The sequence below is a fragment of the Delphinapterus leucas genome, chromosome 15, assembly GCF_059928025.1.
Source record: "Delphinapterus leucas isolate spDelLeu-1000000601 "Yukka" chromosome 15, BTC_Dleu_Yukka2, whole genome shotgun sequence".
In the NCBI taxonomy this organism is placed as follows: Eukaryota; Metazoa; Chordata; class Mammalia; order Artiodactyla; family Monodontidae; genus Delphinapterus; species Delphinapterus leucas.
In genome coordinates, this window is record NC_143143.1 from 30,610,490 (window position 1) to 30,632,132 (window position 21,643).

Below are 21,643 nucleotides of genomic sequence, written 5' to 3' on the forward strand. Positions count from 1 at the left end.
TGGCACTTAGTTTGCGTTCCAGGGAGAGACAGGAAGGCCGAGGATACGCAGTAGTTACCCATCTGCTGAGGCAGCTTTTGGAAGCTGAGACACAGGCCATAGGCCACTGTCACTTGTGTTTATCCAAAGCCCAAAAGAAGGGGTCTCAATGAGAGGAACCTCCAGGTTTAACAAGCACCCACCCCGTGATCTTGCAGGTGCTCTGAGACCCACACGGGCAGAACAGGCCAACATTCTTCTTGGCCTCAGTCCCCATTCCCACTCTTCTGCCAGCTCACGGTTCAACCCCATGGAAACTGAGAAGGGGGTGGAGTACAGGCCAGAAGAAATGCGGGTGATGTGGTGCAGCCTGGCTTCCCAGCCCTGGGGACAGTCAGCCCTGATTACTTGCTCGTGTTGGCCAGAGACAGAGAGAGACAGTTGATGAGAGAGAGACTGAGGGATGAAGAAGGGGACAGGCCAGAGGTTCTCCAGGCTACTGTGTCCCCCAGGCGGCAGCTAGCAGTGTTTGGAGACGATCTGTGTTGTCACAACTGGGGAGGGGGTGCTACTGGCATCTAGTGGGTGGAGGCCAGGGATGCTGCTCAACTTCCCAAAGTGCCCAGGACGGCCCCACAGCAAAGAAGGATGCAGCCCCAAATGTCAATATCGCCGGAGTCAAGACAGGGATAGGGAGACAGAACAGAGAAACAGCAAGTGACACAGAGACACAGACACAGGAACTGGCATCATTTGGGGAGAACAAAACCAGGAAGGAACTCAGGGTTGTGGCGGGGGGAGCGGTGAGGAGGGAAAGAACTGGAGAAGGAGGGATGGGGGAGAGATGGGAGTGAGGAAAAGAATTTGGTCCAAAGGCCCCATCGGATTCAAGTTCCATATTCAACAGACTAATGTTTCAAAGATTTAAATAATACTAAAAATGCCTGCTCTTCAACAGAATATATTACCTGTATCCAACCCAAAGGCTGGCAGAGTTCTGCCAGCAGCAGTGCAGGAGAAGGCAAATGAACTAACTTCAGCCACCGGTGGGCACAGGAGAAAAAGAGACCCAAGCGAACAGTGGGCTTCAATCACCCCTAGGAAAAAAAATTTTAAGTCATGTCTAATAGATAAGACTCTAGATGTTGAAAGGGTGTATTTGTCTGCTTCCAAAACCTTTCAGAGCACCCATTTCTGGTCCCAAACTAAGAAGACCCAGATACAACCCCAAGAACTCCCCAGATCTGGCCCCTTTGCAAAGCCCCAACATCCCCCAAGTACAGGGCTGAGCTCTTCGAGGTCTGGACTGTCCCCAGTACCAGATAGTTCCTGGGACAAGGCAGAGCCCAAAAAATATGAGTGGAATGTTTGCAGTGGCTAAACTTGAACTCTTTGTAAGTCCAAGATCCTTCCAGCAGCCTCTGTCCCTCTCTGCCTTCACCTCCGCCTCTCTCTTTTCTCTGCTCCCCTGCTCTCCTCCAGCAACACTGGCTTCCATCCTGTCCCTCAAACCCACCAGGCACCCTCCTGCCCCAGGGCCTTTGCACATTCTGTGCCCTCATGGCTCACTCCCTCCTCCCCTTCAGGTCTTTAAATTGCCACCCCCTCTCTTTCCCTTTCTACCTCCTTCCCATTCTTTGCTTTGTTTTCCCTGCAGCACTTATATCCTTCCCACTTGCTAAATAAGTCCCTCATTCATTTGTTTAATGTTTATCTCTAGATAGACTCCTGCAGTAAAAGACCGCAATATATATTTGTTGAATGAATAAATGCGCTTTAAGCCTCATAATGACTCTCTGTGATGGGGAATATCATTCACCCCATTTAAAGATGGGAAAACTGTAGCTCAGGGACCTGAAGTTGGTCACCCAAGATCACACATCCAAGAAGTGAAGTCAGGATTCTGACTACAAGCCAAGCCTCGGTGCAGGACAAGGGTCACAGCCACCCTCGGAGGAATGGCCCTGAGATGGGCAACAATTGGCTAACCCTTCATGAACACTCGCTGCTCGCCAGGCACAGTTCTGAGCACCCTGTAAATGGCCCTTCCTTTTTAAAAAAAAAATTTTTAATAGGATAATTATTTATTTTATTTATTTATTTTGGCTGTACCGCACGGCATGCGGGATCCTAGTTCCCCGACCAGGGATGGAACCCACGCCCCTTGCAGTGGAAGCACAAAGTCTTAACCACTGGACCGCCAGGGAAGTCCCCAATATGGCCCTTCCTCTGATCCTCGTGACTGTGAGGAAACTGAGGCTCGGAGAGGTCATGCGACCTGCTCAAGGTCACGAAGCTAGCGAGTTCCACAGCCGGGTTCCAGCTTAGGCAGGTGGCCCAAGGTTTTCCTTCACAACCTGTGGCTATGGGGCCTCCCAGGCAAAGCCTTTCCCCAGAGTCCTGTTCTGTCCCTGGACCGGGACCTTGGGCAGTTTCCTTGCCCTGGGCCTGCTCATCTGGAAAGGGGGCCATCTGGATTCTTCAAAGATCCTTCAATGATTCCCACACTAGAGATTTCGTAAGATTCACGTGCAGTTGGCAGCCCCCTTTCACATGGGTAAATATGGAGCTCTAGAGAGATGTGGTGTGGAATGTGGAAAGTTAGAGAGAGCTGGGTGCTAGTACCCGCTGGCCAGCCATACACTGTGGGACCTCCCTTGAGGAGGGTGGATGCTTGGGCCTCCTCCCCAAAAGATGTCAAGGTCCTCACTCTCAGGACCTTGGAATGTGACCATATTTGAAGACATCAGATTAACCGAGATAATCAATTTCAAATGAGGTCATTAGGGTGGGCTCTAATCCAATATGACTTATGTCCTTATAAAAAGGGGAAATTTGGACAAAAAGACACAAACAAAGGGAAGACAATGCAAAGACACAGGGAGAAGACGGCCATAAGTCAAGAAACACCTCAGGCCACCAGAAGCTGGGAGCGAGGCCTGGAGCCGTTTCTCCCTCTTTTCCCCCATAGGGAACCCCCCTCAGCACCTGGATTTTAGGCTCCCAGCCTCCTGAACTGTGAGAATAAATGTCTTTTCTTCCAGCCAGCCAGTTTGTGGTCATGTGTTACAGCAGCCCTAATCCAGTGGATACCCCAATAAATTTTGGGTTCTGCGGAAAGTGAAGAAAAAGAGAAGGGGGTCACTGCATACGTGCTGAAATCACACACAGTCAGGGACTTCCCTGGCGGTCCAGGGGTTAGGACTCGGCGCTTCCACTGCAGGAGGTACAGGTTCGATCCCTGGTCGGGAACTAAGATCCCACATGCCACACGGCGCAGCCAAAAAAAATAAAATAAAATAGAATTTACAGCATGAGAAAGAAATAGTATTCACAAAAAAACAAAAAACAAAAAAAACCACAGTCAACTTGACTCAAATTCTTGAGGCAAAGTCCTTGTTCTATTTGAACTTCAATTCTATCCTTGACTCCTGGCTGGATGGTTCCTGCACTCTGTTCTCAGAAATTCTCTTGGCTTTTATCTCTAGATCCACTCTTCTGATTCTTCATGGTTTCCCATTAAGACACAAGGCAGGGACTAACCTGGTGGTGCAGTGGTTAAGAATCCGCCTGCCAATGCAGGGACACGGGTTCAAGCCCTGGTCTGGGAAGATCCCACATGCCTTGGAGCAACTAAGCCCGTGCACCACAACTACTGAGCCTGCGCTCTAGAGCCTGCAAGCCACAACTACTGAGCCCATGCACCACAACTACTGAGCCTGCACTCTAGAGCCCACAAGCCACAACTACTGAGCCCACGTGCCACAACTACTGCAGCCCATGTGCCTAGAGCCTGTGCTCTGCAACAAGAGAAGCCACCGCAATGAGAAGCCCATGCACCGCAATGAAGAGTAGCCTCCGCTCGACACAACTAGAGAAAGCCCACGCACAGCAACGAAAACCCAACGCAGCCAAACAAATAAATAAATAAAAATTAAAAATTAAAAATCCCTTAAAAAAAAAAAGACATAAGGCAAGGTGTATGATCACAAGCGACTTATGGAACATGACTTACTCGATTTATTCTTGCCCAGATACTGGAGATGCTTTAATAACAACCAAAAAACTGTTCATAAATAGGGATGGGTGCCTTGTCAAGCACATTAAAAGGATTCGGTACCTGTCCTTCAGGGAAGGGCAGCTAAAACCTTGATATTGATTGGCCTAAAGAAAAATAATCAGACAAAATACAAGAACAAGAGGGACGACGAATAGGAATTTCACTTCACACAACTTAATTTTTATTTATTTATTTATTTATTTTTTTGCAGTATGCAGGCCTCTCACTGTTGTGGCCTCTCCCGTTGCAGAGCACAGGCTCCGGACGCGCAGGCTCAGCGGCCACGCCTCACGGGCCCAGCCGCTCCGTGGCATGTGGGATCTTCCCAGACCGGGGCACGAACCCATGTCCCCTGCATCGGCAGGTGGACTCTCAACCACTGCGCCACCAGGGAAGCCCACACAACTTAATTTTAAGAAAAGCATGGTTATCTCAATAAATGAAGCTAAAGTTTCTCCTGGACCCCAGAACTCGAACCATATTTATAAGTATATAATTCAGCTACCATTTAGTTTAAATGGGCCTGTTGGGCTAGCTTGGGAAATGTTATTATTTTACTATTTTCTACAGAGAAAATAGTTTCCAATTTACCTATCAAACAATTGATGGGCTGTTAAAATACAACCCATTTAAAAATTGAGTTAACATATAAAATACTGCTTTATGCCATAATAAAAATATTAGTACTTTCAGGTTTTTTAAAAATTATATCAATGTAGAGTAGTAATAGGTTTTACCCACCCCCCCCAAATGTTACATTTAATATTGTTGATTTTGAAGTGTTTTTTTAAACATTAAAGAGTAACCATCTTGATTTTTATCTTCTCTTTCCTTTCATCCATTGATAACAAATCTTGTTACAATTTTCTTCCTTCAGTTTTACTCTGCCTGTGCTTTTTCCCTTGGGATTCCTTAGGAATCAAGGTTTGCATTCTAAAAACTCACAGTATTTTGCAGAATCAAAATACTGAGACCTTGAGAGCTAAACGGGATCTTAGAAACAGCTGAGTCAAACAAATGTTAATTGGACACAGTAGATATCACTGAATATTTGATAAATAGACCACCCATAGGTTACAAAGCACAAAGCTGAACTGCGGCCATTGACTCTGGGAAAGCATTCCAACATGTTTTCTAAAACAGAGAAAGCCAAGGAGAAGAATACACCTAAATTGTTTTGAAAGGCTGGGTTTCAAATGTGGAATAATGGAGCTAAGTGTTTGTAAACACAGCTATTTAAAAGAATGTATGCTGCCTGCCAATGCAGGGGACACGGGTTCGAGCCCTGATCCGGGAAGATCCCACATGCCATGAAGCAACTAAGCCCATGCACAACAACTACTGAAGCCCGCACCCCTAAAGCCTGTGCTCCGCAACAAGAGAAGCCACCGAAGACCCAATGCAGCCCTAAATAAATAAATAAATAATAAAATTTTAAAAATAAAAGAATGTATGACTTATCTTGCCATTAAAATACCATGCAAACTTGGAAAGCTAAGCTTTGTCAGCTAAAACTAGTAGACAGAAGAGCGCAAATGAAATCATTTCTAACTGAATTCGTTGTTTATGATGATGATACTGTTGGGGTTTTTTTGGTTGTTTTGTTTTGTTTTTGGCCGCACCACGTGGCTTGTGGGGTCTTAGTTCCCCAACCAGGGATCGAACCCAGGCCCTTGGCAGTGAAAGCGCAGAGTCCTAACCACTAGACCCCCAGGGAATTCCCAGATACTATTTATTGTTTGGAACCAACAGTCTTGATCATGTTTCCTTCCAGAAGGACTCCCCTCTAGAGCTCTCATTGGAGATGAGGGACAGCTATCATAATTAGATGCTAGAGAAGTTACAACAAGAAGCCAACATTTACTGAGTGTTGATAATGTGCTAGCTCTTGCAATAAGCAAGTTGTACATAGTCTCTCATTTAATCTTTCCAAGAACTCTATGAGGTCATGCATTTAATAGGCCTAAATTCAGTTACAAGTAACAGAGACCCAAAATGACAGTGGCCTAAATAAGATAGAAGTTTACTTTTCTGTGACATAAAAATCTGTTATGGAGTGGTCCAGGGCTGGTGTGGCAGCTCCACGGTATCAGAGAACCAACTTTCTTCTGTCTTGTCCATCTACTATGCATGCCCTCCACTCTCCATTCCTAAAACGACTTCACGTTCCAGACGGCTGCTCCATCTCCAGCCATTGCACCTGCAGTCCAGCTCAGGGGAAGGAGGAAAGGGGAGGAGAATGGCAACAGCCCATCCCAGAAGTTCCCCACATCACTTACACCCTATTGGTGAACTTGGTCACAAGGCTAAACATAGCTGCAAAGGAAACTGAGAAATGCAGTCTTCATTTGGCATAGCCCCGGCTAAAATTCAGGGGAGAAACGATCTTAGGGGAAAATGAGCAGTCTTTGCCACAGGTAGGATATTCTTGTGAATCCTCTTTCACAGATGAGAAAACTTAGAAGTTAGTAACTTGACCAAGGTCACAGCATTAATAGGTGATGAGCTAGGATTTGCAAAATCCTATTTTGTGACACTTCTTCTCATGTACCTGGCAATGGTAAGGTATTAGTTACTAACTCTACTATGTTGCTCAGAAGAGAGAAGTTAAACAAACACAGTACCTTTAGGATTTTACTCTATTACACTCAAATCACTGCTTATTTTATCAATCAGCAATTTTTAAAGTGCAGCTATCCCCATGACAAAGAGTACTGAACAGACTAACAAAAAATAGGGTTTCCCCCTTCTCCAGGGTATGTGGGCAAAAGAGCCAGCCCCACTCATGCCCCAGAGGGTTTATGAGCAGCAGGTCAGCATTCTCTCTCTCCGGGGCTCACTGTGGCTCTGGCTGCAGCATCTTACACCCTTCACAAAAATGAACCCAAATGGATCATACACCTAAAATGTAAAATGTAAAACTCTTAAAACTCCTAGAAGATAACACAGGAGAAAACCTAGATAGGTGATCTTGGGCATAGTAATAACTTTTAAAATATAACACCAAAGGCACAATCCATGAAGGAAATAATTGATAAGCTGGACTTGATTAAAATTAAAAACTTCTGCTCTGCAAAAGACAGTGTCAAGAGAATTAGAAGACAAGCCACAGACTGGGAGAAACTGTTTGCAAATGACACATCTGATAAAGGTCTGTTATCCAAAATACACAGAGAACTCCTAAAACTCAACAATAAGGAAATAAATAACCTTATTAAAAAATGGGCCAGGACTTCCCTGGTGACACAGAGGTTAAGGATCTGCCTGCCACTGCAGGGGACATGGGTTCAATCCCCGGTCCAGGAAGATCCCACATGCCACGGAGCAACTAAACCCGTGTGCCACAACTACTGAGCCTGTGCTCTAGAGCCCGTGAGCCACAACTACTGAGCCCACGTGTCACAACTACTGAAGCTCACGCGCCTAGAGCCCATGCTCCACAGCAAGAGAAGCCACCGCAATGAGAAGCCTGCGCACCACAACGAAGAGTAGCCCCTGCTCGCCGCATCTAGATAAAGCCTGCGAGCAGCAACAAAAACCAAATGCAGCCAAAAATAAATAAATAAATTTATATTTAAAAAATGGGCCAAAGATCTTAATAGATACCTCACCAAAGAAGAAACACAGATGGCAAATAAGCATATGAAAAAATACTCCACATCATATGTCATCAGGGAAATGCAAATTACAACAACAGTGAATACCATTACATACTTACTTAAATGGCCAAGATCTGAAATACTGACAACATCAAATGCTGGTGAGGGTGTGGAGCAACAGGAACTCTCATACATTGTTGGTGGGAATGCAAAATGGTACAGCTACTTTGGAAGACAGTCTGGTGGTTTCTTACAAAACTGAACATACTCTTACCATACAATATCCAGCAATCTTGCTCCTTGGTATTTACCCAAAGGAGCTAAACACTTAGATCCCCACAAAAACCTGCACGTGGATGTTTACAGTAGCTTTATTCGTAAGCTGTGGTACATCTGGACAATAGAATATTATTCAGCACTAAAAAGAAATGAGCTACCAAGCCATGAAAAGACATGGAGAAATCTTAAATGCATATTATTAAGTGAAAGGAGCCAGTCTGAAAAGGCTATGTACTATATGATTCTAACTATATGACATTCTGGAAAAAGCAAAATTAGGGAGACAGTAAAAAGATCAGTGTTTTCCAGGGGTTGTGGCGGAGGGAGGAATGAATAGGTGGAGCACAGGGGATTTGGGGGGCAGCAAAATACTCTGTATGATACTATAATGATGGATACCTGTCATTATTCTTATGTCCAAATCCATAGAATATACACCACCAGATGAACCCTAATGTAAACTATAGACTTTGGACAATTATGATGTGTCAGTCTAAGTTCATAAGATGTACCACTCTGTAGGGGATGTTGATAATGGGAAAGGCTACCTGGTGGGGGGCGGGTATAACATGGGAATCTCTGTACTTCCTCTCAATTTTGCTTACCTAAAACTGCTCTTTAAAAAGTCTTAAAATGGAGTCAAGGAACCTCCTAAAATATATCTATCTATATGTATGTTTCCAGGGTCAAAGGCTCTATGCCAAGCTCTGACCCCCATTAAATTATAAAGTATCAACGGTCTATCGATGGCTCTCAAACCTCAATGTGCCACAGACGTAGAGAACAAACGTATGGATACCAAGGGGGAAAGGGGTGGGCGGGATGAATTGGGAGATTGGGACTGACATATATACACTATTGATACTGTGTATAAAATAGATAACTAATGAGAACCTGCTGTATAGCAAGGGGAACTCTACTCACTGCTCTGTGGTGACCTAAATGGGAAGGAAATCCAAAAAGGAGCGGATGTATGTATGCGTATAGCTGATTTACTCTACTGTACAGTAGAAACTACCACAACATTGTAAAGCAACTACACTCTAATAAAAATTAAAAACAAAAACACACTTCAATGCGCATCAGAATCACCCAAGGAGCATGTTAAAATTCTAGCTATTCAGCACCCCTGCCCACCACCTCCCCCCAGCAAGGTCTGATTCAGGGGGATTGGGATGTACCCTGGATCTTTACTATTAAGTCTCCCACCAGCTGACACCGATGCAGGTTCAAGGGCCACATTTTAAGAAATACGGCCCCAAAGGCTTCCTTGATCCCTGTAAGGATCTTGACCTAAGGGTCTTTCTAGCATTGACCAAGTAGACCTCCCGTGGGGCAGGGTGCAGGGTCGACCGGGCCCTCTCCACCCCTGGGGCTGGAGCCCAGTGTCAGCGGGAGGGGCTGCAAGGGACAGCTGCCATGTGGGCCAGAGGCCTCTAGATGGCAGTGCTTAGCCAGAAACAGAGCCAGCTGATGGTCCAGGGACCGGGGGAAGGAGCCTGGGGCCACTGCTCTACAACCTTCCCCAAATGGCTCACACAGGGTGGACCAGGCAAGGAGCCGGAACACTGATACGTGTGCAACTGAGCGATGAATGAATGAATGATCATTTGAGGGTCTGACATCATCAATAATGATAGTAGCTCACATTTACTGAAAACTAGCTACCAGGCACTGTTCTAGCCAAATTAAGATCATGCTGCACACATTTCCCATTATATTATGAGCATTTCCCCACTTCTTGAAATAGTCAAGAGCATGCTTTATAAAGACTTCATAATTTTCCACCTAGTGAAACTAATAAGATGTGTTTATCAGTCCCCTATCACTAGGTTTTTATATTATTTCTTTGTGTCTTCTATTCCAAATAATACTACACTTCATATTGTTGCATAAGAAGCAGTTTCCACAACTCTGATTATTCCCCTCTTGGGGTAAATGTTTAGAAGTGGAATTATAGGATCAAAAGCTAGGACCATTTTTAAAGATCTTGATACAGATGGACAACTAATTTTTTGGAATATTGGAAGTTTGCCTTCTCAGGAACAACATGTATGAAGGTACATCATCCCGGACTTCCCAGTGCTGAGTAGTATCCACTTATCATTTCAAAACTGTATTCAAAACTCAGTATCTCAAAAAAAAAAAAAACAAAAAACCTCAGTATCTCTTTTAAAATTTGGATTTCACAAAGTAAGGTTGAACTTTCTATTCATATATTGATTTGTCATTTGCATTTCTGCCTGTGAATCCCTGTCCCTATTTTTCCTTTTTGGTGTATTACATGTCACAGTCCCATTTTCCTTTCAATTTTGTTCATATTGGTGATGAACAAGAGTTTAAATTTATGCTCACAATCAATTTTTTATTTTTTAAAAAAATTGTCCATTTCTTTACGCTTATAAGGTTAAGCATTCACAAACATTTTCCTTGTTTATGTTTTACATTTAACTTTTTAATCTCTCAAAATATCTGGGAGCATGAGATGATGCGCTAACAATTTTTCCCCCAAATATTGTTTTCCCTGACACCACTTGTTGGCTAATCCATCCCTTCCATCATTTGTGCTATTTTCTGATGGAATACCAAGTATATTTTCTGGAGTATCTATCCTGTTTCATTGTGCCAACACCTTTTTTTTTTTTTTTTGCCGTGCCCCCAGCGCCTCCCAGCTTGCTGGATCTTAGTTCCCCAACCAGGGATCGAACCCACGCCCTCAGCAGTGAAAGTGCAGAGTCCTAACCACTGGACCACCAGGGAATTCCCAACACCTAACTTTTAATTATTACCATTTTATAAGTTTTAAATTCTTTATTTCAAAATTTCCTTAGCTAATCTCAGTTGTGAATTCTTTCAGCTGAACTTAAATAGCAATTTTCTGATGCATTTCCAAAAATCCCTTCAGGCTTTTATGAGAACTATAAATTCAACTTTGTACCATAAATTCAAAGTTAATTTGGCAAGGTTCAACCTTCAAGTGTGGAGACAATATGGGAAAATGTGTGCTTGCAGACATTGCTGGGGGTAGTATAAAATGGGCTTTTAAAAAAATCTTTATTGGAGTATAATTGCTTTACAACGTTGTGTTAGTTTCTGCTGTACAACGAAGTGAATCAGCTAGACGTATACATACATCCCCATATCCCCTCCCTCTTGCGTCTCCCTCCCACCCTCCCTTTCCCACCCCTCTAGGTGGTCACAAAGCACCGAGCTGATCTCCCTGCGCTATGCAGCAGCTTCCCACTAGCTATCTATCTTACATTTGGTAGTGTATATATGTCAGTGCTACTCTCTCACTTCGTCCCAGCTTCCCCTTCCCCCCTGTGTCCTCAAGTCTGCTCTCTATGTCTGCGTCTTTATTCCTGCCCTGCCCCTAGGTTCATTAGTACCGTTTTTTTAGATTCCATATATGTGCATTAGTATACGGTATTTGTTTTTCTGTTTCTGACTTACTTCACTCTGTATGACAGACTCTAGGTCCATCCACCTCATTACAAATAACTCAATTTTGTTCCTTTTTATGGCTGAGTAATATTCCATTGTATACACATGCCACATCTTCTTTATCCATTCATCTGTTGATGGACACTTAGGTTGCTTCCATGTCCTGGCTATTGTAAATAGAGCTGCAATGAACATTTTGGTACATGACTCTTTTTGAATTATGGTAAACTGGCCTTTTGAGAAGAAGATTTGACAGTCTCCATCCAACTCTTAAACGTATGTATGCTTTGACCCAGAATTTCTATTTCTTGGTATCTAGAAATCTCACACATATACACAAAAGAATCACTGCAGCACTTTTTGCAATAGACTACAGGGAAATAAACTAAATGACATCACAGAGATGGGCTAATAAATTATGGGATGGCCAAACTCTGAAATACTAGCAGCAGGCTGGTCTGCGTGTGGAGAGATCTTTTTTTTTCCTTCCCTTTTTTTTTTTGGCCATGCCACGTGGCTTGAGGGGATCTTAGTTCCCCAACCAGGGGTTGAACCCGGGCCCTCTGCAGTGAATGCACAAGTCCCAACCACTGGACCACCAGGGAATTCCCAAGGAGGTCCTTGATTTAATATTAAGTGAAGAAAAGCAAACTGCTAAACAAATGCCTACAATATAATTCCTTTTTTTTATATATAATGATAAATGGTCTAGAGCAGAGGTCAGCTTTCTGTAAAGGACCAGAGAGTAAACATTTTGGGCTTTGTGAACCGTAAGGTCACAACTATTCAACTATGCAAATGCAGCCCTAGACCATATGTAAGCAAACGAATGTAAATAACACTTTATTCACAAAACCAGGCGGGGGTAGAATTTGGCCCTGAGGCTACATACAGGCTGTAGTTACTGATTCCTGGTCCAGAAAGATAGGTACCAAAATAATGTCAAAACTATTGCCTCTGCGATAAAAGTGGGAGGGGGTGGAGGAGGATTCTTAGGGAAAAAGAGGACTGCAGGATCTGGTGGCAGACTCTCTGGACCCAAATCCTGACTCCAGGGTCCCTGGGCCCATTCATCAGCACCCACTCACCACCAGGAATCCCCAAGACAAGCCTGCCCTAGGGGTTTGAGGGACCAAGGGGGCTATTAACTCTATCTGCTATGGGTGAGGACCCTTCCTTTTTTGGGGGGGGGCTATGCCACGCGGCTTGTGGGATCTTAGTTTCCTGCCCAGGATCGAACCTGTCCCCGCCCCCGGCAGTGCTAATGTGAAGCCTCAACCACTGGACCGCCAGGGAATTCCCCCTTCCATAGTATGTTTACCTTCCATAGTATATTTATCCATTCTATCACAGTAAAAAAAAAACCACTTCTACAGTGCTTACTAAATGGCAAATGCTACTATAAGAACTTTCGATTATTAAGTCATTAACTCCATTTAAGCCTCATGACAACCACCTATCCACGTTTTAGATGAGGAAACTGAGGCACAGAGCAGTTAAGTGGGTTTGCTCAAGGTCACACAGCTCATCAGGGGTGGAGCCAGGACATTCAGATCCTCTGTCCAGAGATTGTACATCAGCATTACTTTTTTAGTCCTGCTGTGTGGTTCTGTTTCTTTAAATAGTGTGCCAGCCATTCTAATAAAGAATCCCATTTTTATACTGAAGAAAAGGCATGATTGAGTGGAAAAGAAGCTATTCTCTCTCTTTATGCTGAGACCACGAAACATCACCATTTAACTGGAGTGAATATAAAACAAAGTTAAACACATAAAATGATCCCGAATGACACACTCCCCACCGGATCACAAGTTCCATGGCAACAAGGATTGTGCCTTGATCAGGTAAAGGAAAATCACACAGACGGAGTCTGGACTAGAGAGGTGAAATTCCAAGTTTGAGTGCCAGCTGGGTATCCTCAGACAAGTCACTCAGGCTTTCTGAGCAGTAGCTTCTCCATTGGCAAAACAGACACATACACATGCCTTAGGGGTTGCAATAACCTTGCAATGGGATATATGCACATAAAGCACCCAAGAGACAGTGGATAAATGGGGTTACCAGCACAACTGGCCTTTCGTTTCCCTGTGGGCACAGCACAAATTCCTGCAGGATTGGTGGACTCTGTTTGTTTTGGCCAAAAAGCCCAAGCCTGCTTTGCTCACAGCCATGTGTTTGTCTCCTGCACAGGCTAATGGAAGGATTACAGCCACAGCTGGGACTAGGAAGGACTTCTGAGGCAAAACCCTGGAGGGCAGACCCGAGACACCACCAGAACCCTGGCACAGTCTGGGGATGGGAGGGAGTTTGCGGGGGCGGGGTTGGGGGGGAGACGGGTGGTCCAGGAGCAGGGACTAAACCCGGAGAACAAGTAAGTGCGAGTTACAGTTCATGGATTCCTGAGTATCCCAAGCCAGGACCCCAAATCCAGAGCCGGTGAGAGGGCCCATTTTAGAGGTGGGCAAGGTGAGGAGCCTGAAGGAGCCTGGAAAGGCATCCACCCATTCTCCCAGGTGCCCTGACCCAAGGAAGGCCAAAGCCATCCCCACCCACAGAAGGTGCTCAGTTGAGCCAACAGTCTGTGTTGAACTCAAGCTTCCTTAAACCGTTGTGCACTCTGCAATTCACCTTCGTCCTGGGGATGCCAGCTTCACGCATGGATCTGACCCCGTCAACATCTGAGTGGACCACCCCCAACAAACAGGACTTCATGGAATTTTCAATCACCACCCCCAACAAACAGGACTTCATGGAATTTTCAGTCAGCCTAGGGTACTGTTACCCAGTTTGACAATGAAGGCCCAGACCAAAGTTCAACAGAATTAGGGAGTGAGGTCCTGGCAGTGTGGGTCCCTCCAAAATAGTCCGGCAGTTGGACTGGTCACTGGGAGGTGGTGCAAGGTGGGAGGGGGCTTGGGGCTGTGTCCTTAGGGGAAAAGAGGAGCACTGCGGGATCTGGCGGCAGGCTCCCTGGGCTCAAATCCGGACACCAGGGTCGCTGGGCCCATTCATCAGCACCCACTCAGCGCCAGGAATCCCCGGTACAAGCCCTGCCCTAGGAGGACTGTCCCTTTAAGGCTCTGGTGGGCGGGCCCAGCCATTTTCAAGAGCTGACCCTGGCTGTTTTTCAACCTTCCAAACTCCAGGCCCAAACAGGAAGTGAGTCCCTGCATGAGATTGCCAGGCTCCCAGCCTTAAGGGGATATTCAAGGACGACCCTAGCTGCCCCCGGGGGAGGGGTGGGGGCCCAGGACTTTGCGGGGTGCATGGCTCTGCGGGTGAGGGAAAGCGATTCCAGCATCCGCTTGCATCACTGAATGGTGTGTCTGAAGGCAGTTCTCAAACTCAATCCAAGTTCGTCCAGTTGACCAGGTTATGCAGCTCACATGGGCATCCTCCAGTCCCTGGCCAGGCCCCCAAAACAAGAAATTGTTGCCTACAACCCCAGGAGGTAGTTAACCAGTGTCATCCCTATTTTGAATGAGGAAACTGAGGCTCAGGTTAAGGTAACCTGCTCAAGGTCCCAATCCTCTTGAATTTGAACCCGAGCTTCAGCTAGACAAGGAATGCTCACAAGTACATTCTAGACAGGGCAGATGCAGACAGATACGTGTTCAGCTCCTGGTTTGGGCACCCCCTTAACCTTTCAGTGCCTCTGTCTTCTCATATGTAAAATGGGGATCCCCTCATCCCATCAAATATGGTTAAGGATGTCCACTCGGTGACAGGCACAATGACAGTGAATAACACACATGACCTCCAGGAAAAGCAGACACAACGCAAAAGTAAACCAGTAAATAAAATCACGACAGGATTAGAAACAAGGGGCATAGAGGATAATGGGGGAGGGGAGGGTCCTATGAGATGACATGGAAGACGAACCAAAAAAAATAAAGTGACAGCCTTCTCAACAGTGGGTGAAAGGGCACCCCAGGGGGCAGACATAAATCAAAAGAATTCCAGTATTTGCACAACTTGGAGAAAATGTTCACAAGGAGAGGCCTCTGGGGAAGGTTCCAGTGCGGTGGCCCCCGAGCCCTGCGAAGTCGTGCTCAGGAAGAGAAACCCTCATCGCTGGCGCCCGCTGAGAGCACCAGATGGGGTGACAGCTGACCCCAGCCTCAGACGGGGCCACCTCGGCGCCCAGGGCCTGGAAATAACTCCCTCGGCCTTCAAGCACCTGCCCCTTGTCCCACCCCTGCCTGCCGTGAGCCTGTACCAGCGGTGACCCCGCTGGTCGCCTACCTAAGCCGGGACATCTGGAGGGGAGCCCACTATGTGGGGTCGCGGGCAGCCGCCAGGCGCGCAGAGCCAGCCGATTTAAAACGGGTTTCATTGAGCAGCTTAGTCTCCGGGACGTCATGTCCCAAGACGTCGAGTCCCAGGCGGCTCCGCGGAGCCCACCTGCCGCGCTCGTGCTGTCTTGGGTGGAGGCCCAGGCCTTCCCTTCGGGGCGGGTCCGTCATCCCGGTGCCTCTCCCCGACGACCTCGGCGGCCCCCTCCTCCCCCAGAGCGCCCTCCTCTGGCCTGGGTGCCTCAGCGTCCCCCACTGTCTGGCTCCCCTGGAGAAAGGGACAACGCTCTCTTGCGGCCCCGGTGCCAGGATTAGGAACTCGCTGCTCACCGTGAGGCGGGTATCCTTCCGTGTGAGGCGGGTATCCTTCCGTGTGAGGCGAGTATACTTCCGTGTGAGGCGGATATCCTTCCGTGGGAGGCGGATATCCTTCCGTGGGAGGCATCACACCATTTCATCCTCCCTTACAGACGGGGAGAGCAAGGCAGAGTGGCCAACACTTGCCCAGGTGGGTGGGTGACTATACCCACGAGGCTCCATGTCGTCCGAGCACAGTGGCCAGCGCAGCCCCAAGGGCTCCCCAGGAACCCGCTGCGCACCCAGCCCTGCACAGGGCAGTGGCCACAATGCCAGGCACCCAAGCTCCACTCTCCTCATCCGGAAAATGGAGCTGGCAGGTATCTTCACCCTTTTTCATTACAATATTCATTACTAATACAAGGTACAAGTGTGTACAGGCTGGCAAAGGAAGAGCTCCAACTTATTTTTTTATAAATTTATTTATAGCTGCATTGGGTCTTCGTTTCTGTGTGTGGGCTTTTCTCTAGTTGCAAGGAGCAAGGGCACTCTTCCTTGCACTGTGTGGGCTTCTCATTGCGGTGGCTTCTCTTGTCGTGGAACACGGGCTCTAGGCGCGCAGGCTCAATAGTTGTGGCTCATGGGCTCTATAGAGCGCAGGCTCAGTAGTTGTGGCGCACGGGCTTAGTTGCTCCACGGCACGTGGGATCTTCCTGGACCATAGATCAAACCCATGTCCCCCTGCATTGGCAGGCGGATTCTTAACCATTGCGCCACCAGGGAAGCCCTCCAACTTATTTTAACTGAAAACAAAAAGTGCAGTTGAGAGTGCATGTGACCCTTTTTGTATCGTTTTTCAGGAATACGTATATTTAAGTACATGTACAGAAATTCTTTCTAAAGTGCACCCAGTAACTCTTGACAAGGTAGGGAGACTGGGGGTCTGCATCCCACCCTGATTTCCTGCAACGGGGAACTGCTCCTTGAAACAGGATTCCAAGCTGAGTAAATGCAATGGCTGGCACGCTCTGGGACCAAGGTCCTTCATTTCCTGCTGTGCCCATCAGCCCCGGCCTTGGCCCAGCTTCCCTCAGGGGCAGAAGGCCGCTCAACCCCAGGCTCAACTCCACACACGAACCTTTCTGTACTATTTTCCCAAGTGCATGTGTTACCAATAAAATTTTTAAAATGTAGAGGTAACCAGGTAGTAGGACTTAGGACCCACTTTTATTTTTTAATTTGCCTTCTTTTAAAAACAGAAACCCTGTCCCCACCCCAGACCTTTGGATTCTGTATGTAGGTGGGGAGTCCAGGAATCTGTATTTTTAAACCTCTTCCAAGGTGACAGTCGCGCCAGGTGCAGGAGAGTCACCTCCTGGGGCAAGACTGCTGGGTCACTCCTGGTGAGTCATGATTCACAGCGCCCTGGGGCCTTGTGGGTGCAAACTTCCCCCTGCCACGCCCAGTAAAACAGCCTGCCCCAGAAGAATGTCCAGACTTCCTGAAGGCCTAAGGGACTGAAGGTGGCTGGGCAGGCAGTTAAGGGGAGCGGCGGGGTACAGGACCAGCTGCCCTCAGCCTCAGGGCTGGCCTGAGAGCCCGGTGCCACTGGTCACCTGCCCAATAAACAATCTGGAAAGGGCCAAAGCACCATTCCCCTCTGGATTCTCTGAAGAACCCACCAGAGGTCCTTGGACAGTTGTCTGTCACTAGAGGAGCTTGAAAAATGCTAGTGCCTGGGTCCTACCCCAAGGAGTCTCATCTAGTGTGTCTGGGGTACACCTGACCATGGCTGATTCTAATGTGCAGGTAAGTTGAGAACCACGGAATTGGAGAGGAGACGAAATAGCAAAAGGAGCTGGAGTCGAGCGTAGAACCCAGGAGAGATCCTTCTCACACTCTAAGGGGATTTTATCCAGCCAGGTGGACAATGGAGGTGACCATATTGAGCGGCTCCTGGGTGTGCTTCCCACTTGCAGCTGTCGTCCCAGGCATCTTCACCTCACCTCGGAGAGGAGACAGCGCTCACCTCACTGACCACCATACCCTGGTTCTTGACAGACTGTGAAGGTCCATAGGGAAAAAGAGGGACTTTTCATGAAAATCTAGAAAATTTCAAGCCACCTTTATCTACTCACTCATTCAAGAAATGTCCAAGTTCCTACACTTTGTGCCAGGCGCTGATATCCAGAGCTCCCAGGTTTTCAAACTGGGTGGGAAATCAGTGTAGTAGTTCACAGACAGCATACTATGTAGAGAAATAGCAAGAAATCATAAAGTCAAGTGCACCACACACAAAAAGGTAACAATTCTCTACAACTTGTTTCAGTTGTGGGGTGTGTGTGTGTGCATGTGTCCACACTAGGTCTTCAAGAGAAAGGTGTTTCTTTCTGTGGATCACAGTCCAAATGCTCAAACACTGAGATGGGCAAGAGACAAGCCTTAACGTACCAAATATAATTGTGTAAGCAAACACAGTTCTGTAGACATTTATGTTAACCCAAGAAGCCCCAAACAGCACATCAGAACTTCGTGGTAGTTAACAAACTTCTAGATACACCTTGAAATCAACACTGCCTTTGTGGTCGTGAGACTCACTGCAGAAGAGATGGGTGAAAAAAGCAATCAGCCTCCTCCATGATTTGATCAATGTTCTCCTCTCCCCCAGGAATTTCAGCCCAGCATCACCACCACCCCTAAGGAACAGATACCAATGGCCTGAGAATCCTTCCACAAATCCCAAAGGTATAGTGGCACATACCTTGGTGGACTTACGGGGGTCATCTGGATTAGCAGCCCACCGGGGACCGAGGGGCTGAAAGCACCCCAGGGAAACCAGTGGGGGCGGGCTGGCCCAGCATCCCCAGCCCTTCTTCCTCAGGCTGCACACCTGCTGAGCCTTCCTCACTGCTGCAGCTGGATAAAGCCTAGGACTCCTGGCACTCTCAATGACAGCTCCATGAACGATCGGAACCCTAAACACTTCAGGTAGCTCAAAGCACACACCCACCAGATCCGCAGCAGAGGACTACCCCAGCCCTACCAAGCGCCGCTGTGCTGCAATAAAGCACAACCGGGACCTGCACTGAACTCAGAGCGGACACGCCCACCCAGCACCCAGTCCCCTGGGTTCTGAAGGCCTGGCTCCCCAACTCGAGGATTAAGGACTCATAAAGGAAGGTCACCTGTACTTGCTGGCCTGTGGCATCCTAGGTAGGCGTTCAACTTCATTCTTGAAAGTAGGATCTCACGAACATGTAGACAAACTTTTGCCCTAAAAACTAATCATTACACAGACCGCAAGCTTCACCTTGTGCTTGGTACCTACCCCTCTGGTCTCAAACTGTCCCAGGACATGGTGAAATCAGCCCATTTTCAAGCCTGGAGCTTCCACGTTCCAGTCTCTCACATCACTCAAGTGTGTGATCCAGCACTAACTCCTACACAGGAGTCAACCAGCACAGCTGAGTGGCCACACGCATGAAGGACTTAGAAACCTACAGAAAATTGTTTGGAAGGTTACTCTCCAAAACTATCCAGTTTTTACCTTTGGAGAGGGCTGAAAAGCCTTTACGCTAATGTTTGACATTTTAATTTTCTTTATAAAAACGAATATGTTAATCTTTTCAATGGCACATTAAAAAAAAAAAAACTATCAGCCACATTCCAGAGTTAATAAGGGCTCCACTGATGGAAGATAGATTATAAATGCAGATGTAAATGTATCCACAGAATTCAAGTCACTAAGCTTCACATCATTTTTTTCTATTTCACAGATGATGAAACTGAGCCCAGAGAGGCAAACTTACCCAGGCTCCCACACCTAGTGAGTGGAGGGGTCAGCATTCAAATCCACATGATTTCAAGCAAAGGTTCCTCCTTCATACAAGGGGGCAAAAGGCAAATGGAAATCGTGAGATCATTTCTCTCTGCAAGTAGTACAGCTACCCAACACTGGCTAAGATGTAGGGGGAAAGGCACTCTTATAACCATGTTGATGGAAGTATTAGCCGATCCTCCTTCTTTATTAAATATTAAATATTAAAGTATATTAAATATTATATACATTATATATATACAATATTATATGTATACAATATTAAAGTATATCAGTATTTTAATATTGAATTTTAATATGAAATTTAATATGAATTCCTTTGAACCAACAACTTTACCTGCAGAAATTTATCCCATAGGAACCTAAAAAAAACTTGAGTGTTCACTGTTACTAACTGGAAAAAACTGGGACCCACCATAAAGGCCCAGACATACCATGGAATTCTATTTAGTCACAAAATATCACCATATACATTCTCATGCAGAAAGACCTGCATATACTATAAGCTGCTGTGTGGCTGGATTTTTCCTGTTAAAAAAAATTTTTTTAAGCATTAACTCAACACAAATAAAATGAGGGGCCATCAGAAATTTGGAATAACATCAATGAAACTTCCCAGTTTTGCCGAGGGCCACAAAATTTGTGCTGGACTCTCACGGGCTACTCTGTGCTGGACTCCACAGAGAACATGCAGGGCCCATCACAGGAAGCAAAACCTTGTCAAGTGCATCAGTACAACACAGTGACCCCACTAAAACATCACACACCTCACAAACATTCCAGCGTGGGGTGTGGAAGCAAGACATACCAGGTGAGGTCATCTGAATTGATCAAAGTTGTAACAGCTTTCAAGGAGGGAGCAGGTACTATAACAACATCTGATCAGAATAACCTCCTAAACTTAACTAAATTAAACATATGAATCTTAAGTTTAAAATAAACAAGGGTTTCTTCTGGCGGAAGCTTTCACATAACTGCACTCCAAGAGTCCAGAACCTACCTATGAAAGATTCCCAACCTCCTAACTAGACACCTAACCAACCTAATGGATGAAGTGGCAGGTAGTAGCAAGCTATACAAAATAAAATGTAATGAGATTAATCTGCTAACAGTCACTATACCTCTCAAAAAGCTCAGGTAGTAATGGTGCCAAAAACTTACTGATCCACTCATAATCATTTTCTGAAATTAACTGTGCTGCCTGTGTCCCCAGCTAAAGGCCCATTTCCAAATCATCTCTTGGCATCTTTCACCTTCACTGCACTGAGGCTAGCTCACCCTCTTGGCCAGGCCTTGGCGACTCCCCTTACTGTTCAGCAAATTAGCCCAGCTTTCACTGCTGTAAGGCAACCTTAAGGCCCAAAAGCCACAGTAACTCAAGTTTAATGAGTTCCAGTAGCCCTTGGGAAAAATATTTTGGCTAGTTATTTTTTAAGCCTGAACTTCATCTGATTATGTCAAAGTTGTTCAGATGTGATGACCAAAACAAAACTGCAGACAAGCCCCATAGTTTTTTGGTTTTTTAAATTATTTATTCATTGAATGATTTAAGGTGTGTACCACTACTCCAGTTGGGTAAACCACAATGAAGAATTTGACTGCAGGTCTTTAGATTCAGCCAAATGCTTTCCATTAATTTTGTTCTATAAAATACCAAACATTATATACTTAAGTTTTTAATGCTTCAGCCATGCTCAGAACACTGCAGCTTAAGGATAACTCAACCCACTCATGCCAAGTTAGGGTAACAGGAACAGAACTCATAAGCTATGACGTCTAAAAGAATCAGAGAATCTAGCTTAAGATGAAAAGAGGTTCTGTTCCCCCAAAGTAAACTGTCAGCCTACACTGT

The 21,643-nt window shown here is 46.1% G+C and overlaps 1 protein-coding gene across 7 annotated transcripts in view; it reads right to left on the minus strand.

The window, feature by feature from the left end:
- HAPSTR1 (HUWE1 associated protein modifying stress responses) overlaps positions 1–21,643 on the minus strand; it is a 172,547-nt gene that overhangs the window by 124,946 nt on the left and 25,958 nt on the right. Inside the window, exons 4-5 of one of the 7 annotated variants that reach the window (XR_016387818.1) lie at positions 18,405–19,832; positions 15,892–18,201 (exon numbers count right to left, since the gene is read on the minus strand). The exons of 1 other annotated variant lie outside the window; for it this stretch is intronic. Coding sequence is in view for 2 of the 6 variants with exons in the window: in XM_089896181.1 (XP_089752307.1) it covers positions 19,816–19,832 (17 nt within the window). In the remaining 4 variants the exon portion in view is untranslated. Of the gene's footprint in view, positions 1–15,890; positions 19,833–21,643 lie in introns of those variants that run through there. 5 more of the 7 variants (XR_016387817.1, XR_002641793.3, XR_016387819.1 and 2 more) reach the window with 5 other exon arrangements.